Raw genomic sequence first — 25,940 nt, 5'->3', positions numbered from 1 at the left:
GAAAGGATTAAGTCCCACCCTGAATACATCCAAGGCCGGGTCCCAATCTACCTCCCACCTCACTGCTCTGGGAAGGAGCAGGAAAAAAATGGCGAGATCTGCCATCACCATAAAAATGTAAAACCAAAGGGTTTACTACTGAGCTTCACGTTTGTGGACAAAAAATGCAAGATGTCATCCAGACAGACTGATGAGGCACCTGCTCTCATTTGGGATGATGGATCCAGACTCCTTAAACTACCTCAGCTTACACAATCATACCTCTGGACATGGTGTGGAATCCTTCCTGGTCACCCCGGTAAGAGCAGCACCCTTCAGTAGCACTGTGAAAACTGATGTTCAATGGCTTATGTACCTGGCTGTAACCTCATCAACACATAACTCAGGGTTAAAGATTTATACAAATCTTCATAGAAGCCCTTGCATGTAGCAATATATAATTGTGTAAGAGTTGTAATTATGACTACGTAGATATCCAACTGTTTCATTAAAATAATCTATATATAATATAGGTCATATGCAGTGCAGTCCCTAAGTATTTGGACAGTGGTACAATTTCTATTCTCTTGGCTCTATACTCCAGCACATTGAAAATGAGGTTAAAATGTAGATTGACCTTTAATTTGAGGGTATTTACATCCACATCAGGTAATCAGTGTAGGAATTGCATCCTTTTTTATAAATATTATATATTTAATAATAATATAGATAGCCTGTTGTTCCAAAAGGAATTGGACAGTTGGCTTCTCAGCTGTTTCTGATTAGTCAGGTGTATTCAATCACTTCCTTGGTGAAGGTATAAGAGCGGTGTCTAGTTTTGATTCAAGGCTTTTCATTGCCTTTGGAGTCAAAACGTGTCCTTTTTTTGGCTGGTGTTAATTGTATTTTATTTTTTCTTTATTTGTGATTGAAATTCTATCAAATATAAAGAGCGAAATGTGTAGTAGTATCCACAAAAAAAATTCACCCCTCAAACTACAAACTTGCATTCATACAGGCTATTTTAGCAACTACTTCTCAGTCAACCAATACACACTCAGGGGGAAAAAGGAAAAAGAAAAAAGCAACAACTATTTGAGTAAACAAACTTGTCAAATGTATTTGTTATGTACAGGAATGCAAAATTAATTGTCCACACTTGCTCTAATCTCCAATACGGGTCACAGAGGAATTCATCAAAACACCCGGGCAGTATGTCGTGTGTAAAGAGATTGAGGTGTCCACCATTTCCACCATTGTGCTCAGTCACAACATGGGAGTAATCAACAAGCTAAGGGGCAGTGGGGCAAGGACTGTTCAGCCTCCTCAATACTGGAAACTTCTCTTGGTCTGAATGTCATCAAGAATCTGCTGTAGCTCCTCATCCTCAAAACGCCCCTCCAAGCTGCAGGGGAAAGAGGAGATAATCAAGGAGCAATCCAGCAGCACCTTACCAATCCCATGGTAAAGTGTGGACCAGAAAGATCTAGAATAAATACTGCAAAAGTACACGTGGCTGACCTTGGCGTGAGAGCCTTTGCCTCTTCTGCAGCCTCTGGACACAGATTCGCCAGACTGGCCAACTCAAACTTGTGGAGTTTCTTCTGGAGAAGCAAGCTGCCAGGGGAAGTTAAAACATCAGCAAAAGTAATAATGGTAAGAATGCATTAGAGTAAAACGATTTAAGGTCACATGTATTGCGATACTGACCTGCGAACACTCGCAATAGTTTCTCTGTTTTTGAATCGGCTGAAACGGGCTGTGTAGTTGAGCGTCTTCATGAAAACCTCTGACAGCTCCTGCTCATCCTCTGCGCTCTCGTTCTGCTGCTTCCGATGTTCCAGAAGCATGTGAACCTCGGAGTTCAACAGCGTCTCCGCGTTCTCAAATTCTGGGAGAAAAGTGGTCAGTTAGCAAGCCAACAAATTACTTTGAAAACTAATCAAAGAAACCTACTCACAGTACAAGTAGTCTGGGTGAACTAAACCTAACCAATCAACATCATTACCAATCTACATCATTACCAACTCAGGGGGTGGCCCAGGGTTGTGGGAGTTTGAATCCGCTCTTTACACATCTTCATACAGATGACTACACAACCAATATCACAAACAATTTCATTATAAAATTCAGGGTCACACAGGCTAGACTTAATAGGCTGCAGAACCCATTCATTCTTCAGTCTGTGAAGGCTATGTGCAAGTGCAATTGGTTTGGGAAATACAATCTAAGTGTGGCAATGAGCTACGGTGCTGGTGCAATGAGGACGTACCAGTGTACTTTATGTACTATTGTTGAACTGTCTGTACCGTTCGTCTTATTTTATTGCATCTGTATGCAAGAGGGTGCTTGACTACTGACGTAAGAGAAATTTAATAGAAATCTGACAAAGTATAATGTAGCTAATCTATTTACACAACCACATATATAGCCAGCAGTTTTATTTTCATAAATCATAACCAGCCTTCTAAGCTCATTGTCATAACGATTCCACCACTACTTTCTCAGTTAAAGATGGCGAACATGGACATCCGGTTCAAATCCGATTGGCGGGTGTAGAAAAGCAAAACATGGAACATAATACGATATGGTTGTCCAGTTCACCCAAACCCTGTCAATATTAAACACATTGGAATAACACAGGGTTTCTGAGCCATTTTCTTCATTTTAGAACAACTAAAGAACAAATAAACCGTAGCCTTACAGCTAATTGAAAAACAAGTTGTAGCCTACAATCAACAGTCGTGGTACCCAAGATCAGAATTGGGCTAAATCCGAATTAAATCCAGGGATTTCTAAAAACAAAAAAGATGAAAGAATGATGTAGGCAATATGTGACATTTCTATAGCTGGCAGTGGTTCTGTATCATGGAACACATTCAATTACAAATTGTAACGTTGTGGAAAAAGAAAAGTGTGCCATACACATCAGCAATTCGCATAACCGGAGAATGCTACCTGGTAAATTACGATTTAACACAGACCATTCGGTTGTACCGAAGCCGAAACTCGCCAAGTGAAATAACGACTTTAAAGTAACCTTAGCATAAATTTAGTTTAAACAACCTGAAGTATAGCCATTTAGCGTTCTTGCATTGTGGCTAACGTTAGCAGGTTATGATGTACTGTACATTACATAATGCTTAGCTAACTTGAAAACACAATGACTAATTCCATGTAGGAAACATTAAGTAATATATAGACCAACCTTTAGGGAAATTAAGTTGCGATGCATCCTCTTCAATATCACCGACATGCGCTGCTCCAGTGGCGCCTCCGGTCGCCATACTTAGAGCGGATGGTCTGTGGCACTCTCAACCCTCGGATATTATGAACGCTGAGATTTAAAAAGACTCGTCAGGCTCACAAACTAAACTGACTACTAGTCACTAATACTAGTAAATACACACAAACCATTAATATGCTACATTTAATACAATTTCCAAGATGAATGTGATGGTCCGCAGATGACAACGCTTAGCTAACAAAACAAATGTACCAAAGCGCTACCAAGACAGTTTCGTAGACGTATACTGCGACACTGCCCCCTTTTGGTTGGAGGTTGAAACCAGTCGATATTCTCAATTCTCAATATTTTTCGCTTTTATTATACCTAGTAAATATTCAAGGTGAGACAATTATGTAGTGTTGTACGTCGCTCTGGATAAGATCGTCTGCCAAATGCCATTAATGTAATGTAGTGCTCAGGAAACACTATTTATGTAATAAAAATTGCTGTAGATTACGGGTCAATGTGTTCCAAGTTTCTTACACAAAACTTGTGCTGAGAAAACGCTGAGAAGTGATCCAATCTGGAAAATGTCTGAAAATACTTTTGAGTACATGACACCACACTTTTGTTGTGCTCTCGACTCAATCAATTTAAATTATGCATTTTTCCTCCAAAATAAAATCTGTGTTACCCAACCTGACTGAAATTGTGGCCTACTGAAATAAACCACTATAGTATGATTTACAGTATGGTAAAGTAATATTATCATAGGTTTTCTTTTAAATTAAATGCACTTCTTACATTGCTGGTCCATATTAATCTCCTTTTTGCAAGAAACTTCCCCCTAGCTGATGGGTCAGAATTGGCCCTGAACCTGGCTCCTCCCTCTTTGCAGGACAGTGGCACTTAAAATGTGAAAACTGTCCTTGTTACATTACATGGCATTTAGCAGACGCCCTTATCCAGAGCGACGTACAACAAAGTGCAAATCAAACATAAGAACAAGTGCAAAAGTGGACCTGAGAGGACAGTACAGTTCTGAGTCCTAGTGTAAACATACAGAAATTCAGAACCCTTGAAGAGTACAATCAACTTTCAAACTAGCATACCACAGTTGGCAGCTAGAATACAACAATACAACAGCCAATAAAAACAACAATACCTATACAAGTAACGATATCTATACATAAGTGCCATTACGGTCTAAGGCTAATCACGGTGATTGTGAGTTGGGGAGAGAAAGGTGTAGCCTGAAGAGATGGGTCTTCAGTCTGCGTTCTGACATGGTCATTCCACCACCGTGGGACCAGGACAGACAGCAGTCGTGAGCGTGAAGTGCAGGTGTGGTGAGGGGGAGGCGCCAGACGGCACGAAGTGGCAGAACGGAGGGGTCTTGTTGGTGTATAGATCTTGATAAGGGATTGAATATATACAGGGGCTGATCCTTTTACTGCCTGGTATGCGAGCACCAAAGTTTTAAATTTGATGCGAGCCATAACAGGCAGCCAGTGGAGGTTGCTGAGCAGGGGGGTGACATGTGAATGTCTGGGAACATTGAATACCAGACGGGCTGCAGCATTCTGGATGAGTTGTAGGGTTCTGACGGCAGATGCTGGAAGGCCAGCCAGCAGAGAATTGCAATAGTCCAGGTGGGACAGGACCATTGCTTGAACAAGGAGCTGAGTGGAGTAGGTGGTGAGAAAGGGTCGGATTCTCCGGATGTTGTACAGGAAGAACCTGCACGCCCGGGTCACCGTAGCGATGTTCTTGGAGAAGGATAGCCTGTTGTCCATCACCACTCCAAGGTTTCTTGCACTAGGGGATGAGGTCACTGTGGTATCCCCTGGTGAGATGGAGAAATCAGAGAAGGGAGAGGTTAAACAGGGATGAAGATCACTTCTATCTTATCTGGGTTGAGCTTTAGATGGTGGTTGCCCATCCAGCTCTGGATGTCTCTCAGGCAGGTGGAGATACGGGTAGAGACCTGTGTGTCTGATGGGGGGAAGGAGAGAAAGAGTTGGGTGTCATCGGCATAACAATGATAGGAGATGCCATGAGCAGAGATAACAGGGCCAAGGGATCTCGTGTAGATGCAGAAGAGGAGGGGCCCGAGGACTGAGCCCTGGGGGACTCCTGTAACAAGGGGGCGAGGGGTTGACACTCCTCCTTGTAAAACATGTATTAATTCCTAATGGTACATAAAAACTTTAAAAAAGCGATGAATGTGTTGAACTCTCTTCTGTTTCTCAGGGACATAAAATTTTCTTTAAAACGTTTAAAAAGCTTATAATATGTTAATTATATTGTAGTGCACAACAGTAATGTAAAATATATACCTACTCGCAATAAAATCATGAATGTCATTCTGGATAGGGAATGACACTGTAAGGTAACAAAATAAACATTATATCATATGACATAATTGTTATTCAGTATGACAAAAAAAGGGTTTGAACTGCCAAATGTCTTGGCTGCCTATAGAACTCTATGACCTTGACCTTCAACTATTAAATATGTAATTTAACATCAAATTTGCAAAAGAACATTAAAAATGCTTTTTAGGCGTTATCCAGTATGACTCAGGATTTTGTGACATAGTGTACAACAGTGGGTAAAAATATTTGAACAGACATACTAACTTTTTACCAACGTTTGGGGGTCTTTCAGAAGCGTATGTATGATGCCACTTCCTGTTTAATGATTTACCAATATATAATGTTTTATAAATTTGCTCCAGTTTATCTGTTATCCAGGATGACTTTGGATGAAATTCCAGTGATTTCTTGCAAGCATTTTTGCATTCAGCAGGTGCGGACAGTTATCCCGAATGGCATTTTTCCAATTTGAAGTGTAGTAGTTCGATATATTTCTATGGATATTCTAATAAATAACACGTCACGTCATTGACCCACGTACCTGGAAGTGGCTTGCTCTTATTACTGGCGTCATCACGCGCGCATTAGCCACATTTTTTAGCTAGGATATATAAATGCGTATTATCATATACGATATATATATATTTACTAGCAAAATGTGTTCAAACCTTTATTAATATTAAAGCAAATCAAATTACCAAACTGATATCAAGTCAACCTAACGTTGCGAATCATACTAGCCTATTAGTATTAAGTTAGCATCGTTGTACTTTTAGGTTAACACATTTAGCTAGGACACATTTTCGTTTCGTGTTGAATTAAAATTCTGTGTTGAGTCTAAGTAACTAATACGTTTAAAGAATCGTTACTATCTGGCACATTAGACTGCTAGCTAGCTCCTATCGTCAGCTAGGCTACCTAGCGTCTCAAATTCTAGCGTAGCTAGCTAGATGCTATCTTGAATTACAGCATTAGGCTATAGTCCTAGCTCATTTTGGGTCGCTTAATTGGTCAAAATGGATTTATTCGGCGATCTTCCCGAACCAACACAAACTACAGGTAGCTAGTCTAATGACGAGACTCGATTTTGATTGTCGTTAGCTATAATTAGCCAACTTCCTAATGTTAGCTAGCTAGATGTCCATCTCTTTGGTCTTAGCTAGGTAGCTAGCTATATTCATAACGCTGAAACTAGCCTATCTCATGTTAGCTGGCATGTATAATCTCTTAGTTATACAAATCGACAAACTGTTACGTTTAGCTAGCTAGCGTTGTTAGTAAACAACGTATTGTAGCCTAATGTGTAACGAATATGTTGCATTGAATTGTTATGTATAATGCCATTATGTTGAGCTATATTAGCTACTGCCGGGTGAACTGTTGGCTAGCTGTGTTATTACCGCTTGTCTAAGTAGGCAATATTAACTACCAGTTTGGCATGAACACAACTGATTGACCTGTCGCGAGTAAATCTGTAAATTAGAATTGTCCAGTCTAGATAGCTAATTTGGTAGCTCGGTTGACATGTCTAATATTAAGAGCATGTATTAATTGGCAGAATGACACGAACTTATGGGGGCTTGTTGGAGTACATTGTCTTACATAAGTTCTTAACATTTGTCCCTATCTTCCAGGTGGACGTAGGGAGAAAATCCCAGAACCATCAGCAGTTGACCGGGGAGAGAAGAGAAAATACGAGGTGACGGAGGAGCAGGAGGAAAAGAAAGTTTGTAAAGGTTTTCAGACATTTCCACACAGTTTATGTATCACCTGTAAAGTTTTTTTACCACACTCACTTGTACCACTTGAGTGTCATGTTTGTTTGGGATAGGTTTATGATCTTGTGCGTCCCATTAGGCCTAGCAAGACTAAAAGGATATGTTGCTGCACGTCGAGGAGAGAGAGAAGAGATGCAGGATGCCCACGTCCTTCTACCAGACCTAAGTTCCTGCTTTCATACACTGCCGCCCCAAGTGTGAGTGGATACTGATGGCTGTATGTATGGTCACAAAAAGACCTGTGTGCAGTGTGTGTGCAGTCGTGCTACTATGTCTAACAGTAACAGAAGAAGTGAAGTGGTTCTGTGGGTTTTTAGTAGCGTGTCGTATTTTATATATAATAATTATAATAATAATAATAATAATATACTTTTATTGAACCCTGTGGGGTAATTTGTCCTCTGCATTTGACCCATCCTAGTCATTTGGAGCAGTGGGCAGCCACAGTGCAGCGCAGAGGTTAAGGGCCTTGCTCATGGGCCCAACGGCTGTGCGGATCATTTATTGTGGCTAGACCAGAATTTGAACCACCGACCTTGCAGCTCCCACCTTAACCAGTATGCAACAGGCCCCCCCCCCAATATTATTTTAGAAATGGTATGTGTGTAGTTGTTTTTGACAATCACACTTTGTGTTTCAGTTCTCGCCTGTCTTATTTTTCTGTGTTTGATGGACACGGGGGGGCTCGTGCGTCACGCTTTGCTGCAGAGAATCTGCATCATACTTTGGCCCTCAAGTTTCCCAAAGGTGAGTATAGTATGAGAAGCTCAGTACAGACTTTCTGCACAAGAGGATCCAGCTGGTCTTCACATTGCTGTTAGTTTAGCATGCTTTTATGCAAGTACTATGCTGTAGTCTAGACACAAAGTATAAAATCCAAATAGAATGTACAAATTATTGTTTACGGGTAATTTTCCTTTTTTTGGAGTCTGAATGAATTGCAGTTAAGGTCCTGGCTCGCTCACCTGATAGCATCGTCCTTCTTCACAGGTGAGGCGGAGAACTTGGACAAGCTGGTGAAAAAGTGTCTGCTGGACACCTTCAAACAGACAGATGAGGATTTCCTAAAGCAAGCCTCAAGTCAGTGAGTACTGAGCATGACCAATGCTCCCTTCCACACTCCAGGCCAGGGGTCCAGAGTAGCTATCTGATTGGTCTCTGTTTGCGATGGCTCCACAAGGGTATTACTATCCTCCTCCTCAATCCAGTGAAGGACACCATGCTCGATGGTAGTCTCTTGTTATTAAAAAATATATATATTTGTGGACTATATTATGATTAGACTTTCAGTTCTATACATAAATATTCAGCTGTGGTAGAAATTTCTTGAAATTAGATTTTCCATTTCAGTCCCTGCATTAAGTCTCCATACTGGCAAAAAATATGTTCATGTTTAGAGAATACCAGATGAGGGTTTTCAAATTTCATATTTAAGTAGGAGATATTAATTACAAATGATTTTTTACATTTAAACATATCAGCAGCTGTGTGGTTTTGTGAGTACATTCACAGAAGCCTGTTAGAGTTTCAGTATGCCCCTCCTCCCTGATACACCAATCACTGATCTGCACATAGGCTTGTTGGTGTGAATGAAAGAAATGAACAGAACTGGGTTGATCAGTATATTTAGCTGTGAAAACAGTAAGGCTGTGCCACCCCACACATTGTTTTCCCATTTCTGTTGTTAAATATATATATGCTGTGCTCCTGGTCCTTGTTGACCCAAGTTGTGAGAACAAACATGAGCTTTTCTGCCTTCACCTATCTGCTCTGACAGAGAAAATGGAATGGAAACTGGGTTGTTACATTGTTACTCCTGGCTTGTGTTTTGCTCCACAGGAAGCCAGCCTGGAAAGATGGCACCACTGCTACCTGTATGCTGGTGGTTGACAATTTGGTGTATGTAGCTAACTTGGGGGATAGCAGGGTGAGTATTGGGGGATATATGTAATTGTGATGTGTTGTGATATTGCAACATTGATGATGTGGATCAATGTCAAGGAGGGCATGAAACCTACCTATACCTGGAGTTTTGTACTCTGCCCTTACACCACTTCCACACTTTTTACACTGCTGTGATCATCTATGCTTATGTTCCACCCAGCTCTGGGAAGGAACTAGTCGAATACATTGCTGATTAAATTTAGCATGCTCAATCATTTATCGTCCCTTTATCCTGTTGTCTTCTGGAAAAGCTGCAGATTCTCTTTGTCATTATGTAGACATTGAAACATGGTAAAGCAATGTTGACCTGAGCCTTCCATTTAGTAGCTTTGATAAACCAAACCCAAAGCAAACTTTCAAGAAAATATATCTACTTCTCATCAGGGAAACTTAATTTTTTGCATCCCAAAATTAACCAGCCAATGTCATTGTTTTACCAGACATCTAGATACAGTATTTAGAATTTAGCAGGATTACCAAGTTGCCTGCCAAAGTTGCAGGAAGAGTAGACTAACGTACCAGCCATGGATATAATTTACCAGGATGTAGCTGGCGTTAATATCCACCCTGATTCTCCTGCTTCAATGAAATGTTGCCCTCTTGGCTGCACTGTTGGGGTGCACACCTGTTTCTTCTGTGCAGTTTATTTCCTGTGTGAGCTTGGGAACAGTGTCCAGTAGTCCAGTAGTCTAATGGAATGTAATCCTGCTGTGCTGTGTCCAGGCTGTGCTGTGTCGGGTGGAGCAGGAAGGGGAGAAGGATGTCCAGAAATGCGTCACACTGTCGCTCAGTAAAGAACACAATCCCACCTGTTACGAGGAGAGGATGAGGATACAGAAGGCCGGCGGTACTGTCAGGTACTGGTGGGGGAAGCAGTCCAACAGTAAGAAGTTGTAAAAGCATCAGTTAGCCATAAAAGCCACACTTAAGTAATAAAACAATCAGCTTATCATTAGAAGATTATGTATTAAAATGCGTGTATTTAAGATCTGGAAAATGCAATAATAATTGGGTTGCAATAATGGACTTAGTTATGAAAATCCTGTCATTGTTCTTGTGATTCATTGTGATTTTGCTCATTTTCAGTTGGTGTAGTAAAAGACATAACATTTCCTGTGAAGGCATTCAGTGCAGTTGTAAGCATTTAGACAGTAATACAGTTCTTGTTGTTTTGGCTCTGTAAATGTACTTCTGCACATTGGATTTGAAATGTAAAAATGTCACTACACAAATAAAAATGTCAGCTTTTTCACCCGATCACATTGAGGTTTCTATCCTCTGGTTACCAACATTAATTATTAACTTACCAGGAGTAAAATAGTCATTGTATATTCGATCCAGTTAATCTATAATCTTGCTCAAATGTTGTTCATCAATCAACAACTAAGAGCCTGTACCATGTTGAGAAGGTGTAGGGTGAGCTTTACCCATTTATGTTGCTGCAGGGATGGTCGAGTTCTGGGTGTCCTGGAGGTATCGCGTTCCCTGGGCGATGGGCAGTATAAACGCTGTGGGGTGATATCTACGCCTGACCTACGGCGATGTCAGCTCACACACAATGACAGGTATGCCGCCATTTCTGGGCTGGATAAGGTGGAGCAGGTTTTCCCCAAAGAATGTAACCATGGCAGTGGACTGTGTCAGCTGTACAGCATGTCATTCACTCTATCTATATGCAATCAGTGGAGAGGCATGGCTTCTGTGAAACCGTTGAAGCAACAATAGAGGCGTCTAATCCCACCCTGAGGTTGTGAACTGCTGTAGCCCTGCTCCACTCCTGGCTCCTGGTTCATGCCCAAGCTTCGATACATCCTGGAGCCACAGATTCATTCCCCCTCCCCTCTGAACTGCATAAACTTGACTTCATGAGTCCACTTCAGCATAGTTTGGCGAATACAAACAACAATGTACTTGAAAGGGCTATAAGGAAGGTTCAAGATGAAACTTTTTTCCTTTTTTCCTTTAACTGAAATCCAATATTAACAGACCATTCAGTTGCTTTAGTTTATTTCTACTCTCACACCATAAACTGCTGATAAAACTACCACGTTTATAAATACGTTTCCTAGGGGTTATCAGGACATATTAATGATGTGTTCATTTTATCTTATCAGGTTTGTCATTCTGGCCTGCGATGGGCTCTTCAAAGTGTTTACAGCTGAGGAAGCTGTGAGATTTGTCCACTCTGTCTTGCAGGTAGGATATGCCCTCCTTCAGTGTTTAGTGCAATGTATATTGATTCTGTTTGCTGTGTGTGTGTGTGTGTGTGTGTGTGTGTCTGTGTGTGTGGGGTTGGGTTGGGTTGTGGTGTGTGTCTGTGTAAGACTGAGATGTTGACTCACACTGCTCTTTCCACACAGGATATGACTGTCGAGGTGAAGGAAGGACAGACTGCAGAGGAGGGGCGATTTGAAGCAGCATGTCAGCGACTGGCCAATGAGGCAGTGCGACGCGGTTGTGCTGATAATGTTACCGTCATCGTGGTGTCCATTCACTTCTGAAGAACTACTCCTCTTTCCACTGCTTTACCTGTCTTTGTCTGTATGCCCACCCCTCCTTCCATCCACTTGTTAATAAGTCAACCCAACTGCCTGTCCACCTGTTAACATTGTTTGCCCTGCCTAAAATAACCATATGTCAACAGAATATGGAACTTTCTAATTTTCTAATACGTTCCTGAAGTCAAATAGTATGACTGAACAGTTTCTTCATTGTCTCATGTTTGATATGATTTTTTGCCTCAGAAATAAAAAAATACTTTTCTAACTGAGTTTATGTTATTTGACGGAGATATTATCCATCCTTCAGTGTGGCAAACCTGTTGAGTCGCCTATCACTAGAATAATGATGGGGTACAATTACTTTCGATCTAGAACACGTAAGCAAACCCAAACCAGTAGCATAGCTTTTATTTTGAAACCTTTCGACCGGAAGCTTATTTTACTGGTCATTGAGTCCCCAGCAAACCGGATTGATCGATACAATACTAATTTCGCTGGTCCAGAATAAAGACAACTGGATTAGAAGGTGACAGATTGTTGGCAATAGCGTTTTACGAACGGATAAAGTGAATGCATTGTTTTTTCCAGTTCCGAACAAACGATTTGGGCATTATTGGCTTGAGATCTCCGTACGATACATTTCAATGGAGTTATTCGCCACCTTGCGTATACATAGACAACAGTCATCGTTCCGTGGACTACACCTGGAACTCTGACGTTATTAGCTATTTATTAGCTATTTGTGGATACGTATAAACGTTATAGCTTGATAAGTCAAAACTGGGCAAGCTCATAAATTAAATTCCTAACGTAAGCTAGCGATTTTTTTCAGATGCGAACATTGTATTTCAATGAAATTTTCATTGGACCAACTAGCTAACCGTATGGTAGCTGGTGGTAACGCGTTATCAAGGAAACGGTAGCTACGTAATTCTAGCTGTCACATTTGGGATTCCGTTACACGCGATATGAGTCGACTCACTCGTTTTTAATCGCTGCATGAGTTCCTTTACCAGCTGTTTATTATTTGCAAAAAGATCACAGGATATAGAAGGGTAGCGAGCTCTAACTCGAATAGGCTAACGTTGTTCTATAAAAAGTCTCTGTTTTCTGGACAAATATTCAAGCTAGCTGGCTAGCCCCTACCGCTAATTATGTAACAGATATGTTTTTGGCACAGCAATTCGTGTGTGTTTTGGTTAATTTGCTAAAGTAGCAAGCTACCTTGTTCATTTACCGTTAGCTTGTACATTGATCGGTTTTTAGCTGTCTATACGTACCTTGCGACTGTTACTTGATAAACACTGGGCATTAGCTAGGGCACTCGCTTGGTATTGTACAGATACCGGTTCACATTCGCACTGCAGTGCAGTAACGTCAATTTAAGCAGATGGATTATTTTCTGGACTTTGAGGAATGCATCAGAGACTCGCCGACGTTCAGGTTTGTATGAATAAACACTACAGCTAGCTAAGGTGACAAATTAACTTCCTAATTTAACTTGTGTGATCAGCGTCGTGGGACATTACAATTTAGTTTGTCCCGGCAATAGCACATCAGCAATATGTGTGAGACCTCTTGGGCCTGTTTCACAGATTGGCAGTGGACCAGTGTGAGAGTGAAGTGACGGATCTGGAGGGTCGGGTGGAGAAGGTGAGAAATGGGTGTTGACTGGGATTTGGGTGTTGGACCGTTCTACAGTGCGGCTGTATTAATGGACGTGTCTTGCCTTTCAGGTGATGAAGTTGTGCAGTCGGATGGTTGAGGCAGGACAAGCATACAACACCGCCAATGAGCAGTTTCTCACCGGGCTGATGGAGTTCTCCACATACCATCGACAGGACAGCAGCATCATGGTAGGGGAGAACTTCAATTCTTCAATCAGTTCTCCTACTGAGTCAGGTTCTGCTCAAGGTTTCTTCCTGTTACCACTGTTGCCCTAGGTGTACTCTTGGTCTTGGCCCGGTTTCTCTGTAAAGTTGCTTTGTGACACAGGCCCTTAGTAAAAAGCGCAAAAGTTATAAAAAATTGATTGATTGATGGGTGGGGGGTTGATGTTGTGGTAAAGAGGTGGGTGTGAAAGGTGAAGGGTTATTAAAGTAGGGGGAAGGTTTTTGGGACTGAATATTTTATTTCGATACCTCTTAGATTGGATATCTTCACCAATCCAGTCCATCATATCTAGTTGTGGTCTCTGTCACACTTAAGATCTGTTTCTCACTTCCCTCCCTACTTAGAGTTGCCTGGGTCAGTTTAATCAGGGGCTCCAGGAGATGATTCACTTCCACACTGTGAGTACAACCAATCACCTTAAGCAACAAACACCATGTGCATTCTCAAACCCTTACCACTCTGTGCACCCTCAAACCATTATCACCCTGTGTGCCCCCAAACCCTTATCACCCTGTGTGCCCCCAAAACCTTATCCCCACCTGGTGCCCCCCCCAAAACCTTATCCCCACCTGGTGCCCCCTCAAAACCTTATCACCCTGTGGCCCCTCAAACCCTTATCACCCTGTGTGCCCCCAAAACCTTATCCCCACCTGGTGCTCCCCCCAAAACCTTATCCCCACCTGGTGCCCCCTCAAAACCTTATCACCCTGTGGCCCCTCAAACCTTTATCACCCTGTGCCCCCTCAAACCCTTATCACCCTGTGTGCCCCCAAAACCTTACCCCCACCTGGTGCCCCCTCAAATCCTTACCATCCTGTACCCCCTCAAATCCATGATATGATTGTCAAATCCTTATTCAGTCATCCATTTCTGTAATTATACATGTTTTATTAATATGTGCCCAATGTATCTGTACATGCCTCCAGGCAGTACTTGGAAACTGTCCAATATCAAAACCCATCTACTAATGTGACTGCTACAGGGCAGCTGAATGTGGAAATATGCAAACTACAATCTGTGGTAGTGTGTCCATATTCATTGTTGCATAATTTATGTTCTTAGTATATGAATTTTCTTATTCATAGTTGCAACACTCATATACTTGACAAGGCAAAAATTAAATGCATAGGCATGCACAAAATCTGTTTACACAAATAATAATAATAGAGTTGTATGAGTTGGGGAGAGGTTGTTGCATACTGAATGTATGAATCTTAAATCTTGATTTCAACTTTGTTGGAAAGCAGTGCTGTTAACTGGGCTTTTCCAAACTTGGTAATGTGCCACTAGCTATTAAAACATGTAGTTGCCTTGTATTTTTGCCGCGCTACGTATTTGTGTATAAATGAGTATCGGTTCTTGAATTTAGTTTTTTCATCCTTTTCTTTAATTGCAGATGTTGTTTGACCAGACACAAAGAGCCATCGTCCAACAGATGAGCAATCTTCTCACACAGTATGTTTCGCACTTGAATTTACCACATTTGCATACACACACTTCTCATATTTTGTTATTATGTATCAATTTTATGTCACCTGTTGTACTGCGGCAGTCAATATTACTGCAGAAGCAGTTAGCAATGCTAGTGTTAGGTAACGGGCAATGTAAAACACAGGTTGTGGGTTTGCTTCCCTGCTATGGCACTTGATTCGTGCCAGAAACGTGATGTATGAGAGGCTGAGGGCGGCTACTCGCCCATGCCAATGATACAGCGACTGATTAGCCAGCACCGGCGACGGGTGAGCCGGCAGTGGTGACCGGGAGATCGTGCAAGCGACTGGCTACTGACCTGGGTCCTGGGTGGCACTAGAGTCTGTTACTAAACTGTTTAGATGTTTCCAAGTTCTAAGATGATAGGATACTAAAGGGACACTGGCAGCCAGCATGACTCAGGTGTTAAGATCACGTCTGTATTTCAGGAATGTATTAAATGTAAGGTAATCTTTACTGTGCCGTGTAGTTTGCTCTCCTGGTTTAACCAGCAGATCCCTTCCATATGAGCAGGCCTGTAAAATGGGGGAAGAGGGGCGGGTCTGCATTGACTGCACCCCTCAGCATCACTGTATGTTTTGACTCAGGGTGTGGGAACACAGTGGAGGATCACAAGACTAATGAGAAAAGCAGGCAGAACAGTAAGGAGCAGCGTGTGCAGACGGAACAAAGCTTTCATTTGTAATGAGCATTAATGTGCTCACACAGACAGCACTTGAAAAGTAACCGAGTATAAAACTATACCCGGTCTCTTCATAGAGACTACCCAGATTGAAACACAAATTAAATTAAGCAGGTTTATTAAATAACAGGCTGAAGTTTCGACTTGCCTTCTTCCTTGGAGTCAACAACGGCAGGCAGATGCCAAGTCGAAACATCAATCTGTTATTTAATAAACAGGCTTAACTGCAAGTGCTCCAGAATTTCACGATGTGTAGTCTCTTTATAGAGCCTGGCTATAGTTTTTCATGTCCCATACTGAGAACACTCTTTTAGATGAGCTTAGACTGGTGCCGGATAGTCTTTATTTCAATATTTGGGAGTCAAGACACTGGCTGTAGCAGCAGTTTTTCTCTGAATTGGAAAATATGCAGACTATGGTCTGTTGCAGTGCATTCACATTCATAATCACAGTACATTGTTTCTGTTCTTTGTCTCACTGCTTTTGGGTTCAAATGAATGTTCAGTACTGAGGAATGAATGTTCAGCACTTGTTCTCCACAAAAGAGGTTGGTGATTTTATGAAACGTACAGTGATATTAGCTAGCCTGGGGTGAGCCGTTCAGATGACACCCGTTTGCCCTTTCAGGTTCCTGCCTCAGGTTCGAGAGACACGGAAGGAGTTTGTGAGGATCGGGGAGGACCTGGAGCTGGCTGCAGTGAAGAACGGTCAGACTCCTCGCCATAAAACCACTGATGCAGAGAGAGCCAGTCATCTGCTTCTGGCTACACGCAAGTGCTACCAGCATTTTGCCCTTGACTACTGCCTGCAGGTACTTACTACCTACATGCAACTGCAGCCTACACCAACAACTGCCCTCAAGTACATGAAGATGATACTGAGGTTATATACACTACCGTTCAAAAGTTTGGAGTCACCTTCTCTTTTTCTGATTTTATAATTTGTAATCAAGCAATTCATACGTGGTCAAAGTCCAGACTCAGAGCTTTTATTAAAGGGTATTTTTATATATTTTGGTTTCACCATGTAGTAATTACAGCACTTTTTATATTTTGTCTGCCATTTCAATGTTTGAGACAAATTAACAAAATGTCAAATAAAAGAGTCATATGTTGTATTTGGTTGCATATCCTTTGCATACCATGACTTCCTGATGTCTGTGACCCATCAACATTATCAGAGTCTGGATATCTTATTTTCAGGTTGTCCTGAAAGTTTTACATTCTAAAACTCCTTGCATTTGAATGGATCTCTATGGTAATTTTGGTAAATCTTTTTACCCCAATGGATCTCTGTGGTAGAATGGATCTCTATGGTAAATCTCTATGATCTCTATGGTCAATTATGCTGATACAGTATGGAACACATTTGTTGGGCAAATGGCCTTAAGTCATGAAGGGCCCAAGGTGTCAAATGAGCCTAAAACTGTAATGCTGCTGCCAGATATGCAGTAGATACTACAATAATTGTTTCTCCTGAAAATGTAATCCTTGAGTTCAACAGGAAAATTAATTGAGAGAAATCATTTTTATAGTATGTACTGCATATCTGGCAGCAGCATGACGGTTTGTGGCTCATTTGATACCTTGGACCCTTGGTGACTTAAAGCCATTAAGCCAACAAATGTGATCCATACTGTATCAGCATAATTGACCATAGAGACCATAATTGAGCATAACTGAGCTTGTATTGCTGTATTTGAACAGGGATTCTTGTCTTCTTGTTTGGCTCAATTGCCCCAGGCAAGATAAGTCAAGAACAGAAAAGTATTTCAATCCAGAACCATTATATAATTGACCCAGGTCTGATGGAGTCACATTATTAAACTCAGCCAGGTATTCAGGAGCATGTCCAGCTGGTGATTGTACAAACTGCAAAGCTGTAAATGGTTAAAAATGGTAAATGGTTGGAATTTATATAGCGCCTTTATCCAAAGCGCTGTACAATTGATGCTTCTCATTCACCCGTTCATACACACACTCACAAACGGCGATTGGCTGCCATGCAAGGCACCAACCCGCTCGTCAGGAGCATTTAGGGTTTGGGGGTCTTGCTCAGGGACACTTCGACACAGCCCGGGCGGGGGATCGAACCGGCAACCCTCCGACTGCCAGACGACTGCTCTTACTGCCAGAGCCATGTCGCCCCTTTCGTACAAATGTGTTTAGTGAATTCCTCAATATGTGATGCATTCTTTGTTTTCATGTCTTACAGCTGAATAACTTCAAAGCTCAACAGAAACTTGATATCTTAAACTCTGTGAGTATTGTGACTAACACTGATCTACTTGGGTTGCCTGTGCTTGACACATTATTTGACCTTACTTCTTGGTAAATGCTACTGACCATTTGTGAACTGTCCATTGAACTATGAACTACAGTATATGATATTATTGTAGTATGGTGGACATTCTGGTTTGAACAAACTACATTAGTCTGTTTTCCATGGGCGGTAACTGTCAATAAATCATCTTTTAATCTGAGGTGTAAATAGTGCACACAGTTTGCCTTGTAATTCATGCATGTTTAAATTAGATTAATATTTGCTTTGTGGCTCTTCTGGCCATTTTGTAAGCACAGGATGTGACACTCACTCAGGTGGAGTATATAGGAGAATATTGTCCTTTGTCGTTTCAGATTTTTTCCTACTTCCATGCCCAGTACACCTTCTTCCACCAGGGCTATGACCTACTGAAGGACCTGGAGCCCACGATGAAGACCATGGCCTCTCGGGTAGGGCCTGCCAAGCACCTTCCACCTCTGTTTGAAAGCAGTCTTCTCTGGCCTTCCGCCTGTCACAGCAAAAAACATACAGATCATACCATACCATACAAGTTTGAAGGAACACTAGTTGGGTCAGTGGTATTTATATTCGGTGTACTGTAGTATGTGGGGGGCTGGCACACACACACACACACACACACACACACTCACTCACACACACTCTCACACACACACACACACAGGAGTGCTTTTGGATTGGACAGTTCCCACAACTTATAATTGTTCACATTTGTTTGTTCTGTACAGCTTGCCTTACTGTCCACGGAGTGCACAGCCAAAAAGAAAGAGATGGAGAACACCCATCTGCTGGTCCAACAGAGAGTGAGTTTCAACTTCGACCGTCTCCCACTCACTCGAACAGAGGGGTCAGATTCACCTCAGCCAGAGATTCAAACCAAGCCAGGATGCCAAACCTTAGGACGGATTCAGTGAAGCTGTAAGGACAGATTTGTGCACTTTCCTCAGAAAGAAAAAGCTGTTGCTGACACAAAATCCTTTCAACGTTGGTTGGTTTGGTGAGCTTCTGGTCAATTATAGTACCTAGGTAGTTACACTCTTCCACCCACTCAATGGTTTGGCTATCCACCATCAAAGTTGATGGGGTGTTGGAGGAGCGCCTGAAATCTGCGACCGTCTCTTTGGTCTTGGACGCATTCAGATCGAGATGGTTACACCAGGGAGCGAATGTAACCACCGCAGACTGAAGCCTCTCGTCCGTGTTGGATGTGTTCAGGATGACCGTGTCATCTGAATATTTAATAAAAGAATGTCAAGAACACCAAGGACCTCCTGCTGAGATGGTCTCACCAGCTGTTTCCTGTTGGTTAGGAAGGACAGGACCCACAGTTAATTACAGTGAGTGGTCATGGGATTATTGTTCATCAGTAAACCGTTCCCATCCTGTGTTTCAGGATGCCACGGGGGAGCCGATTGTCACAGGCTGCTCTGGTGACGATGTGGCTATCGAAGGCTATCTGTTCAAGCGGTCCCGCCGGAAAAACAAAACCTGGAAGAGGTACGTGATAGAGGAGCGATCTGTCAGTCAGTGGAGAAGAAATCTGAGGCTGTTCATGAGCACTTTTACGACAAACATGCTTACAGGGCCCCTGCTTTTCTGTTTTTAATAAGAGGTTTCTGTTTCTGTTTCTTCTTCTTTTTTTAATCTGTTTTGAAAAAGGAATTTCCAATTTGCTGATTTTCATTTTTCATCCTGTTTGTTTTTATGTCCAATTGTTTCCAATATGCATATTAGCATGTATTTTCAAATTGCAGCTGCACTGACCATTCTACTTTAACTGGATTTGTTTCTTTCACTGATTTTGCCCTTCTCACTGTTTTGCTGTATTTTTCTTCCTCATTGCTTAAGATGCTGGTTTTCTATAGAAAACAATCAACTGGTATATTCCAAATCACACAAGGTAGGTCCTGGTCAGTTACTGAGATAGTTAAAGTAAATCTTTCTTGATTTGTGAGAGTGTGTATTTGTGTTTCTGTGGCTCTATGTATAATAATTGAGTTGCAGTGTGCAGGATTGATGTGTTGTTTATTGATATTTCTCTATAGGAGGAAGTTAAGGTCTTGTTTGATGACCTCAGACTATGTGCTGTGAAGTCTCTGGACAGCATTGATCGTCGCTTCTGTTTTGAGGTTGTGTCTGTTCAGAAGTAAGGAGCCCTACATTTGTAAAGGCGGCATATGTGTAGTGATTGTGATTCATGTGGCTAAGGAATATGTTTTTTTAGTATCTTTGCATCTTGACCACTATAACATTTATTCGCAAGAAAGCACAATAGCACAATAATAATAGTAGAATTTTCAAATTAGAATACTGAAAGGAACAGAAATAAAACAGGACTAAACTATGAGTAAATCTAAAATACGAATAAACGCGAAACCCAAATCAACTAAAATCTGAAAAGATATTTTAGTTGAATTCCTGATATATGTGAAAATAAGTTATTTACAGGGGGAAAATAACACTTGGGTTTAGAGAAAAATGACTGGTGTAATGATTTTACATGTAAACAAATGCATACCGTGGTGTATTGGATAAATTAATGACAAACTGCATGTAAACACCCCTCAGGAGCTGCTCCTTGCAGGCAGACTCTGAGGAGCTGAGGCAAGCCTGGATCAGCGCTGTCCAGGGCAGCATCGACATGGCCTACCGCCAGAAGGTGGAATCCCAACAGCCTTCGGTAAGAGGACCCTTAGATATTCCCCCTGAGATGCACCGTGGGAAAGGCACGCTGGTATTGAGACATACACCTGGGCCTACCAGGACCCTTGCACACTGAGACAGGCACACTGGTGCTGAAACGCACTATACTGTCTCTCTCTCTCTCTCGTTCCCAGCCTACAGATAAGCCTGCCTGCCCCGACCCTCAGCCTCCACCCCGCATCCCTCAGTCTGCTGTCCTGGGCGTGGCCCTCCAGGGGCTGGGGAACCGGCAATGTTGTGACTGCGGGGAGAACGAGCCCCGCTGGGCTAGCATCAACCTGGGCATCACCGTGTGCATCGAGTGCTCCGGCATTCACAGGTACATGCCTGCTCCTGGTGCTCTGACAGCTGCAGGTAGTGCCTCCCCACTGAGCTCTCCTGCCCTCGGGCTGTGGGGTTAGGGTACAAAGTGCATGGTTTGGCCCTGGAGGGTCGCAGACAGGGGGCGACATTGGCTCAGGAGGTTAGAGCAGTCGTCAGAGTTTGATCCCGCCCTGGGTGTGTCGAAGTGTCTTTGAACTAGACAGCTTACCACCTTGCATGGCGTGCGTGTGAATCAGAAGCATCAGTTGTACAGCAGGTTGGATAAATGCTGTCTATTTACCATTCACCATTTACCCATTTGAAGTGGGCTTTTAAAAACACCGCGGTGACTGTGTTGTGACTGTTGACAGGAGTCTTGGAGTTCATCTGTCCAAGGTTCGATCCCTCACCCTGGACTCCTGGGACCCAGAGCAACTTAAGGTATTGGAGCTCTCCCTTCAGATTGTGTCTGTGGAGCAGTGGTACAGTGTGGATTTAGTGGTTGTTCGAGGGTCAGTTTTCCAGTCAAGGATTAGGCCTAGCCTTGGACTAAAAACATCACCTCAATGGCGATGAAAAAGAAAACCTAGTGTTGGACCAGGCTTAATCCTCATCTGGGAAACCAGGCCTAAATGTTATAAGTGTAAACTCGGACCAAACCAAAACCACACTTGACTTGGAAAAACTACACAGTCAAGCTACACTCAAACAGTCAAAATTGCCTTTTGCCACATAATCGCATTATGATAATTTACTATGGGATGATTACTAGTAGTCCTAGAATTATATAGCATATGTTTCCAAATAGAAATTCTATTTTGACATAGCCATGGTGTACAATTCTACAGCAATCCCCATGCCTTCACAGAGAGCAGGAACTGAAGCTCCAGACTTTTGGGAAGCTTTTGACTGTGACTGAGAACAAGGCTTACAATCACAACAAACCGTGGTGTCTTATCAGTATCATTTATCTGAGGACACCATAGCAATGTGTGCAATATGATTATATTAATCATCTTTGTTGTGTGTTCTATTGTATTTTTATTTATCTAGATTTGTACATGCACCACATGATAAATACGGGAGGTGGGTTCCCTTATCCCTCTTTGTGATGTCTCTGCTAATGTTAAACTTTGCAGCTGCTGTGCATTCTGGGTAATGATGTCATCAACGGGATCTATGAGGCTCAGTGTGCAGACCAGGGCAGGGTGAAACCCCATCCAGAGTCTCTGCGGTAATGTCCTTTTTATTTTACACTGGAAGATCTTCAGTCCAAAGTCAAGGAAAAAAACTATCCAGCTGTCTTTATTACTCTCAACGGAAAATGTATTACATCAAATGTTACACAACTGCAGAAGGGCCATGTATGGCAACATTTGAAATTAAATGTTGTAAACACTGTTACAAAGTTTTGCTTGGCCAGGGATTTCATCAATGTCTTTTTAAAGCAATCAAGACACAATAATGTAAAGTCAACAGAAGTATATCACTATATTTTCTGCGAAAACTTATTTCATGTAGGTGCAGTCATACTCAATTACTTTCCATTTCCACAAGCAGATTGAAGAAAATCATTATCTGTCTGGCTCAACACAGAGTACATAATTTTCAGTTAGGTACACTTCTGTTACATATTCAGTGTATAAGTAACAGTGGGCTGTGGTAAGGGTCACTGCTACTGTAAGATGTATTTATTGTTGCTGGGTGTGGCAGTTTTTATGTTCCATGAAATTTCTGACTGGGGTCACTGTGGGCCCTCTATTCTGCACTGGCGTCCTGTGTCTACAGAACAGATGATCGCATGTCCTCTACTTACAATGCCACTTTCTTTCAGCCAGGAGAAAGAACTGTGGATCAAGGAAAAATATGTGGAAAAGAAATTTGTAAAGGGAGCTGCCTTAACGCACACAGGTATTTAATTGTCTACTGCTCACTGTTCATTACTCACTGTATGTATGTGAGAAAGGAAATCAGATGGACATTGTTTCATGTGTCTGTGATGTGGAAGGAAACCAAATGATCATTGTCACCAAAGTACACCAATAAACTCCCACCTCACACCCATTCATCACTCTGGCTTCAACCCTGATGGTGCTGGGCTTTGTTTCTAACCCCCTGTGATGAGGTGTTAGGTGACCATCCAAGAGCACTGAAGCAGGAAATGTATTCTTTCCTACATGTGTCAGCTCCAACACCTCAAGGGATACTTGCTATTGTTCAATCACATTCATCTGGTAAAGTTCACTTCTGGGACAGACTGGGCCAAGCCAGACACAGAATCCTCCTCTAGGTGTTTTGAGACCTGATGGTCCTCCTTCAGGCCTTGGTGAGCTCAGAGCCCCATCGTTCTCCTGTTCTGCTGCAGACGCTGAAGTGACAGACACGGAGGCGTCAGACAGAGGGAGGAATGCCCCCGGCCGGTGCCTTTACCAAGCCGCACAGTGTGGGGACCTTGTCTCCATGGCGACTGCGCTGGCTCAGGGGGCAGAGGTCAACTGGAGTCACCCAGAGGAGGAGGGTCGAACTGCTCTGATTGGTGCAGCCCGTGGGGTGAGTGTCACAGTTTAATCATTACTATCACATACTCTAATACTATTATTGTATTACACACATTTTCAACTGTATTACTAGTTATCCCTTGTTTATTTATTTTTTCATCACCATTCTAATACCATAACTACTGCCATAACTGTTTGTCATCATTCCATTTGGCTTTCTAGCCACATGGTAATTATAACTTGAAGATGGCTTTGAGGTAAAGTCTCATTTTAAACGCATTCCATTTGCATTCTAATTCTGATCCTACAATCACGTCCTGATTGATTGTCCCTCGATTGATTGCCTTACAAAGCAAAGTTTTGCTGATTGAGAGCTGTGATTTTTTGTCTGTAGGGCTCTCTGCAGGCCTGTGAGTTTCTGCTGCAGAACGGGGCAAACGTTAACTATCGGGACCAGCGAGGACACGGGGCATTGCACGCTGCTGCCACCTGTGGGCACACAGGGTAAGTGTCACATTGGTCAGACAATGTATGCTGTCCTTACTGAACCAATGTATACAGGAAATACCTTGATATGCAAATGAGTAATACATTTACACTTTACATTGTAGGCATTACATTACATGTTATTAACTCTTTTATCCAAAATGACTTGCAGTTGATTTGACTAAGCAGGAGTTTGCTCCTGGATCTTATTGTGGCTACGTGTACCTTAACCACTACACTACAGGCTGCTTGTAGGCATTTGGTAGATACCCAATTTACACAGCTTTTTACATACTATCCATTTATGCAGCTGGATTTAGAGATGAACTTTCTCAAGTGTGTGAGAGCCTCCTGTGAATTAAACCAACAACCTTGTTTACAAGCCCAATTCCTAAATAATCAGTTTTGAGGATATAGAATTTGTGTATAGAATTGGTAGTTCTTTCTAAATTATTTGCCACTTTGAGCCACTTTTGCAATCAATTCAGCATTCTTTCCACTTCTGCCCCTACAGGCAAGTATGTTTACTACTGAAGAGGGGAGCCAATCAATATGCTGCTGATGAGAGGGGACATGACCCACTAAGCATTGCCATGGAGACAGCCCATGCGGACATTGTTACATTGTAAGTGTCCCTCTGAGTAAACGGGTGGAATGACTTAGAAGTGTTGACTCTATGATGCATATCTGTGCATGTGTGTTTGTGTGTGCGCGCGTGCATGTGTGTTTGTGTGTTTACTGTTTACATATTATGAGATCATATTCACTATGCTTTTCCAAACAGGTTGCGGATGGCTCGCATGAATGAGGAAATGAGAGACTCAGAGGGACTTTTTGGAACTATGGGTAAGAGAGTTTACACAGTGTGCCTGTGAACTGCCTCCTGTACCCTTCCCCCTACATATCACAGTGTCACTCTTAATCCAGTGGGACATTTCCTGTGAAAAGCATGCTGACATACCTGTTTGCAATTCTTATCTTTTACAGGTGATGATGAGACATTCCAGGACATCTTCCGCGACTTCAGCAACATGGCATCTCACGACCCAGAGCGGCTGTCCAGGCGGCAGTTCAGCAGGGATGCGGGGGGTGCAGACTCTGAGGAGCGGAATTAGCTTTGGAGTTCTGCAGGGGCTGAAGACTGCTCTGTGTACGGCTCAATGTAGGCTGGAGCCATAACTGGCAGTCACCATTATAAGGAATTAATGGAGTGCTTTACTCAGAAACTGTAACACTGTGCTGCATCTCAGGACTGATATAGGGTGCCATACCCCAGACCTGAACTGTGTCCTTCTAATATTTTAATCTTTTAAATTCAATTTCATTGCTACATTTTTACTGAGTTCTCGGTTTTGATAAGTGAACTATATTTATAGTGGAGATATTAATCTTGTGAAAGCAGATCTGCTGGCAGTTGGATAATGTCCTGGTTCTTTACTGTGTGGCTCTAATGTTGCATTGTTCAGATAAGTAAGCAAACAGAAGTGTTAAGAAGAAAAAAAAAAAGTGAATTTTATATTTTTTAACAGTGTTTTTTTTTTTTCAGAATCTAATATGTAAGAATGCTAAGTATGTTTAACAAGGATAATAAAATAATAATGTGTCAGAACTTTGTATTTGCATTCACCACATACTTTTAGTCAACAAGTGTATTTTCTTGATTGTGTCAAAACGAAGTATGGCTACCATGTTCATAGTGAATCCCATCAAAAATGTAATTAGGTGAATTGTGTGCATGTTCAATCTCCACCTCAATGTTTCATAATGAACAAAG

At 42.1% G+C, this 25,940-nt stretch overlaps 3 protein-coding genes across 11 annotated transcripts; 2 read left to right on the top strand and 1 right to left on the bottom strand.

The window, feature by feature from the left end:
• The first annotated feature begins 2 nt into the window (after positions 1-2).
• Positions 3-12,074, top strand: ilkap (integrin-linked kinase-associated serine/threonine phosphatase). Of its 8 annotated transcripts, none has more exons than XM_061217170.1 (10): positions 8-298; positions 7,221-7,322; positions 7,444-7,561; positions 8,005-8,111; positions 8,355-8,448; positions 9,204-9,291; positions 10,032-10,165; positions 10,754-10,873; positions 11,423-11,504; positions 11,669-12,074. In XM_061217170.1, the coding sequence occupies exons 1-10, from the start codon at positions 172-174 to the stop codon at positions 11,807-11,809; spliced, it is 1,113 nt and encodes a 370-aa protein (XP_061073154.1). In that variant the 5' UTR covers positions 8-171; the 3' UTR covers positions 11,810-12,074. The 8 variants fall into 8 exon arrangements, with proteins under 8 accessions (XP_061073156.1, XP_061073154.1, XP_061073155.1 ...); XM_061217171.1 differs by lacking the exon at positions 8-298 and adding an exon at positions 6,142-6,645; XM_061217175.1 differs by lacking the exon at positions 8-298 and adding an exon at positions 6,598-6,645 and having other exon boundaries at positions 7,221-7,312.
• Positions 1,074-3,495, bottom strand: polr2d (RNA polymerase II subunit D). Of its 2 annotated transcripts, XM_061217182.1 has the most exons (5): positions 3,394-3,495; positions 3,188-3,316; positions 1,690-1,870; positions 1,501-1,596; positions 1,074-1,384 (listed from the first exon to the last, which is right to left on the bottom strand). In XM_061217182.1, exons 2-5 carry the CDS (start codon positions 3,264-3,266, stop codon positions 1,306-1,308), a joined length of 435 nt encoding a protein of 144 aa, XP_061073166.1. In that variant the 5' UTR covers positions 3,267-3,316; positions 3,394-3,495; the 3' UTR covers positions 1,074-1,305. The 2 variants fall into 2 exon arrangements, with proteins under 2 accessions (XP_061073166.1, XP_061073165.1); XM_061217181.1 differs by having other exon boundaries at positions 3,188-3,472.
• A 198-nt stretch (positions 12,075-12,272) lies between the features above and the next one.
• Positions 12,273-25,775, top strand: zgc:162872 (BAR_ACAPs and ArfGap_ACAP domain-containing protein). Its single transcript, XM_061216978.1, has 22 exons — positions 12,273-13,252; positions 13,405-13,462; positions 13,546-13,665; positions 14,047-14,100; positions 15,099-15,157; positions 16,503-16,686; positions 18,090-18,134; positions 18,512-18,607; positions 18,905-18,979; positions 19,570-19,673; positions 20,025-20,076; positions 20,222-20,322; positions 20,745-20,856; positions 21,014-21,198; positions 21,554-21,623; positions 22,322-22,416; positions 23,017-23,093; positions 23,548-23,732; positions 24,075-24,184; positions 24,681-24,791; positions 24,951-25,012; positions 25,154-25,775. Exons 1-22 carry the CDS (start codon positions 13,200-13,202, stop codon positions 25,279-25,281), a joined length of 2,136 nt encoding a protein of 711 aa, XP_061072962.1. The 5' UTR covers positions 12,273-13,199; the 3' UTR covers positions 25,282-25,775.
• The last annotated feature ends 165 nt before the right edge of the window (positions 25,776-25,940 follow it).

Source organism: Conger conger, chromosome 13 (genome assembly GCF_963514075.1).
Source record: "Conger conger chromosome 13, fConCon1.1, whole genome shotgun sequence".
In the NCBI taxonomy this organism is placed as follows: domain Eukaryota; kingdom Metazoa; phylum Chordata; class Actinopteri; order Anguilliformes; family Congridae; genus Conger; species Conger conger.
The sequence above is the reverse complement of the archived record's forward strand: the minus strand, read 5'-3'. Positions and strand labels throughout refer to the sequence as shown.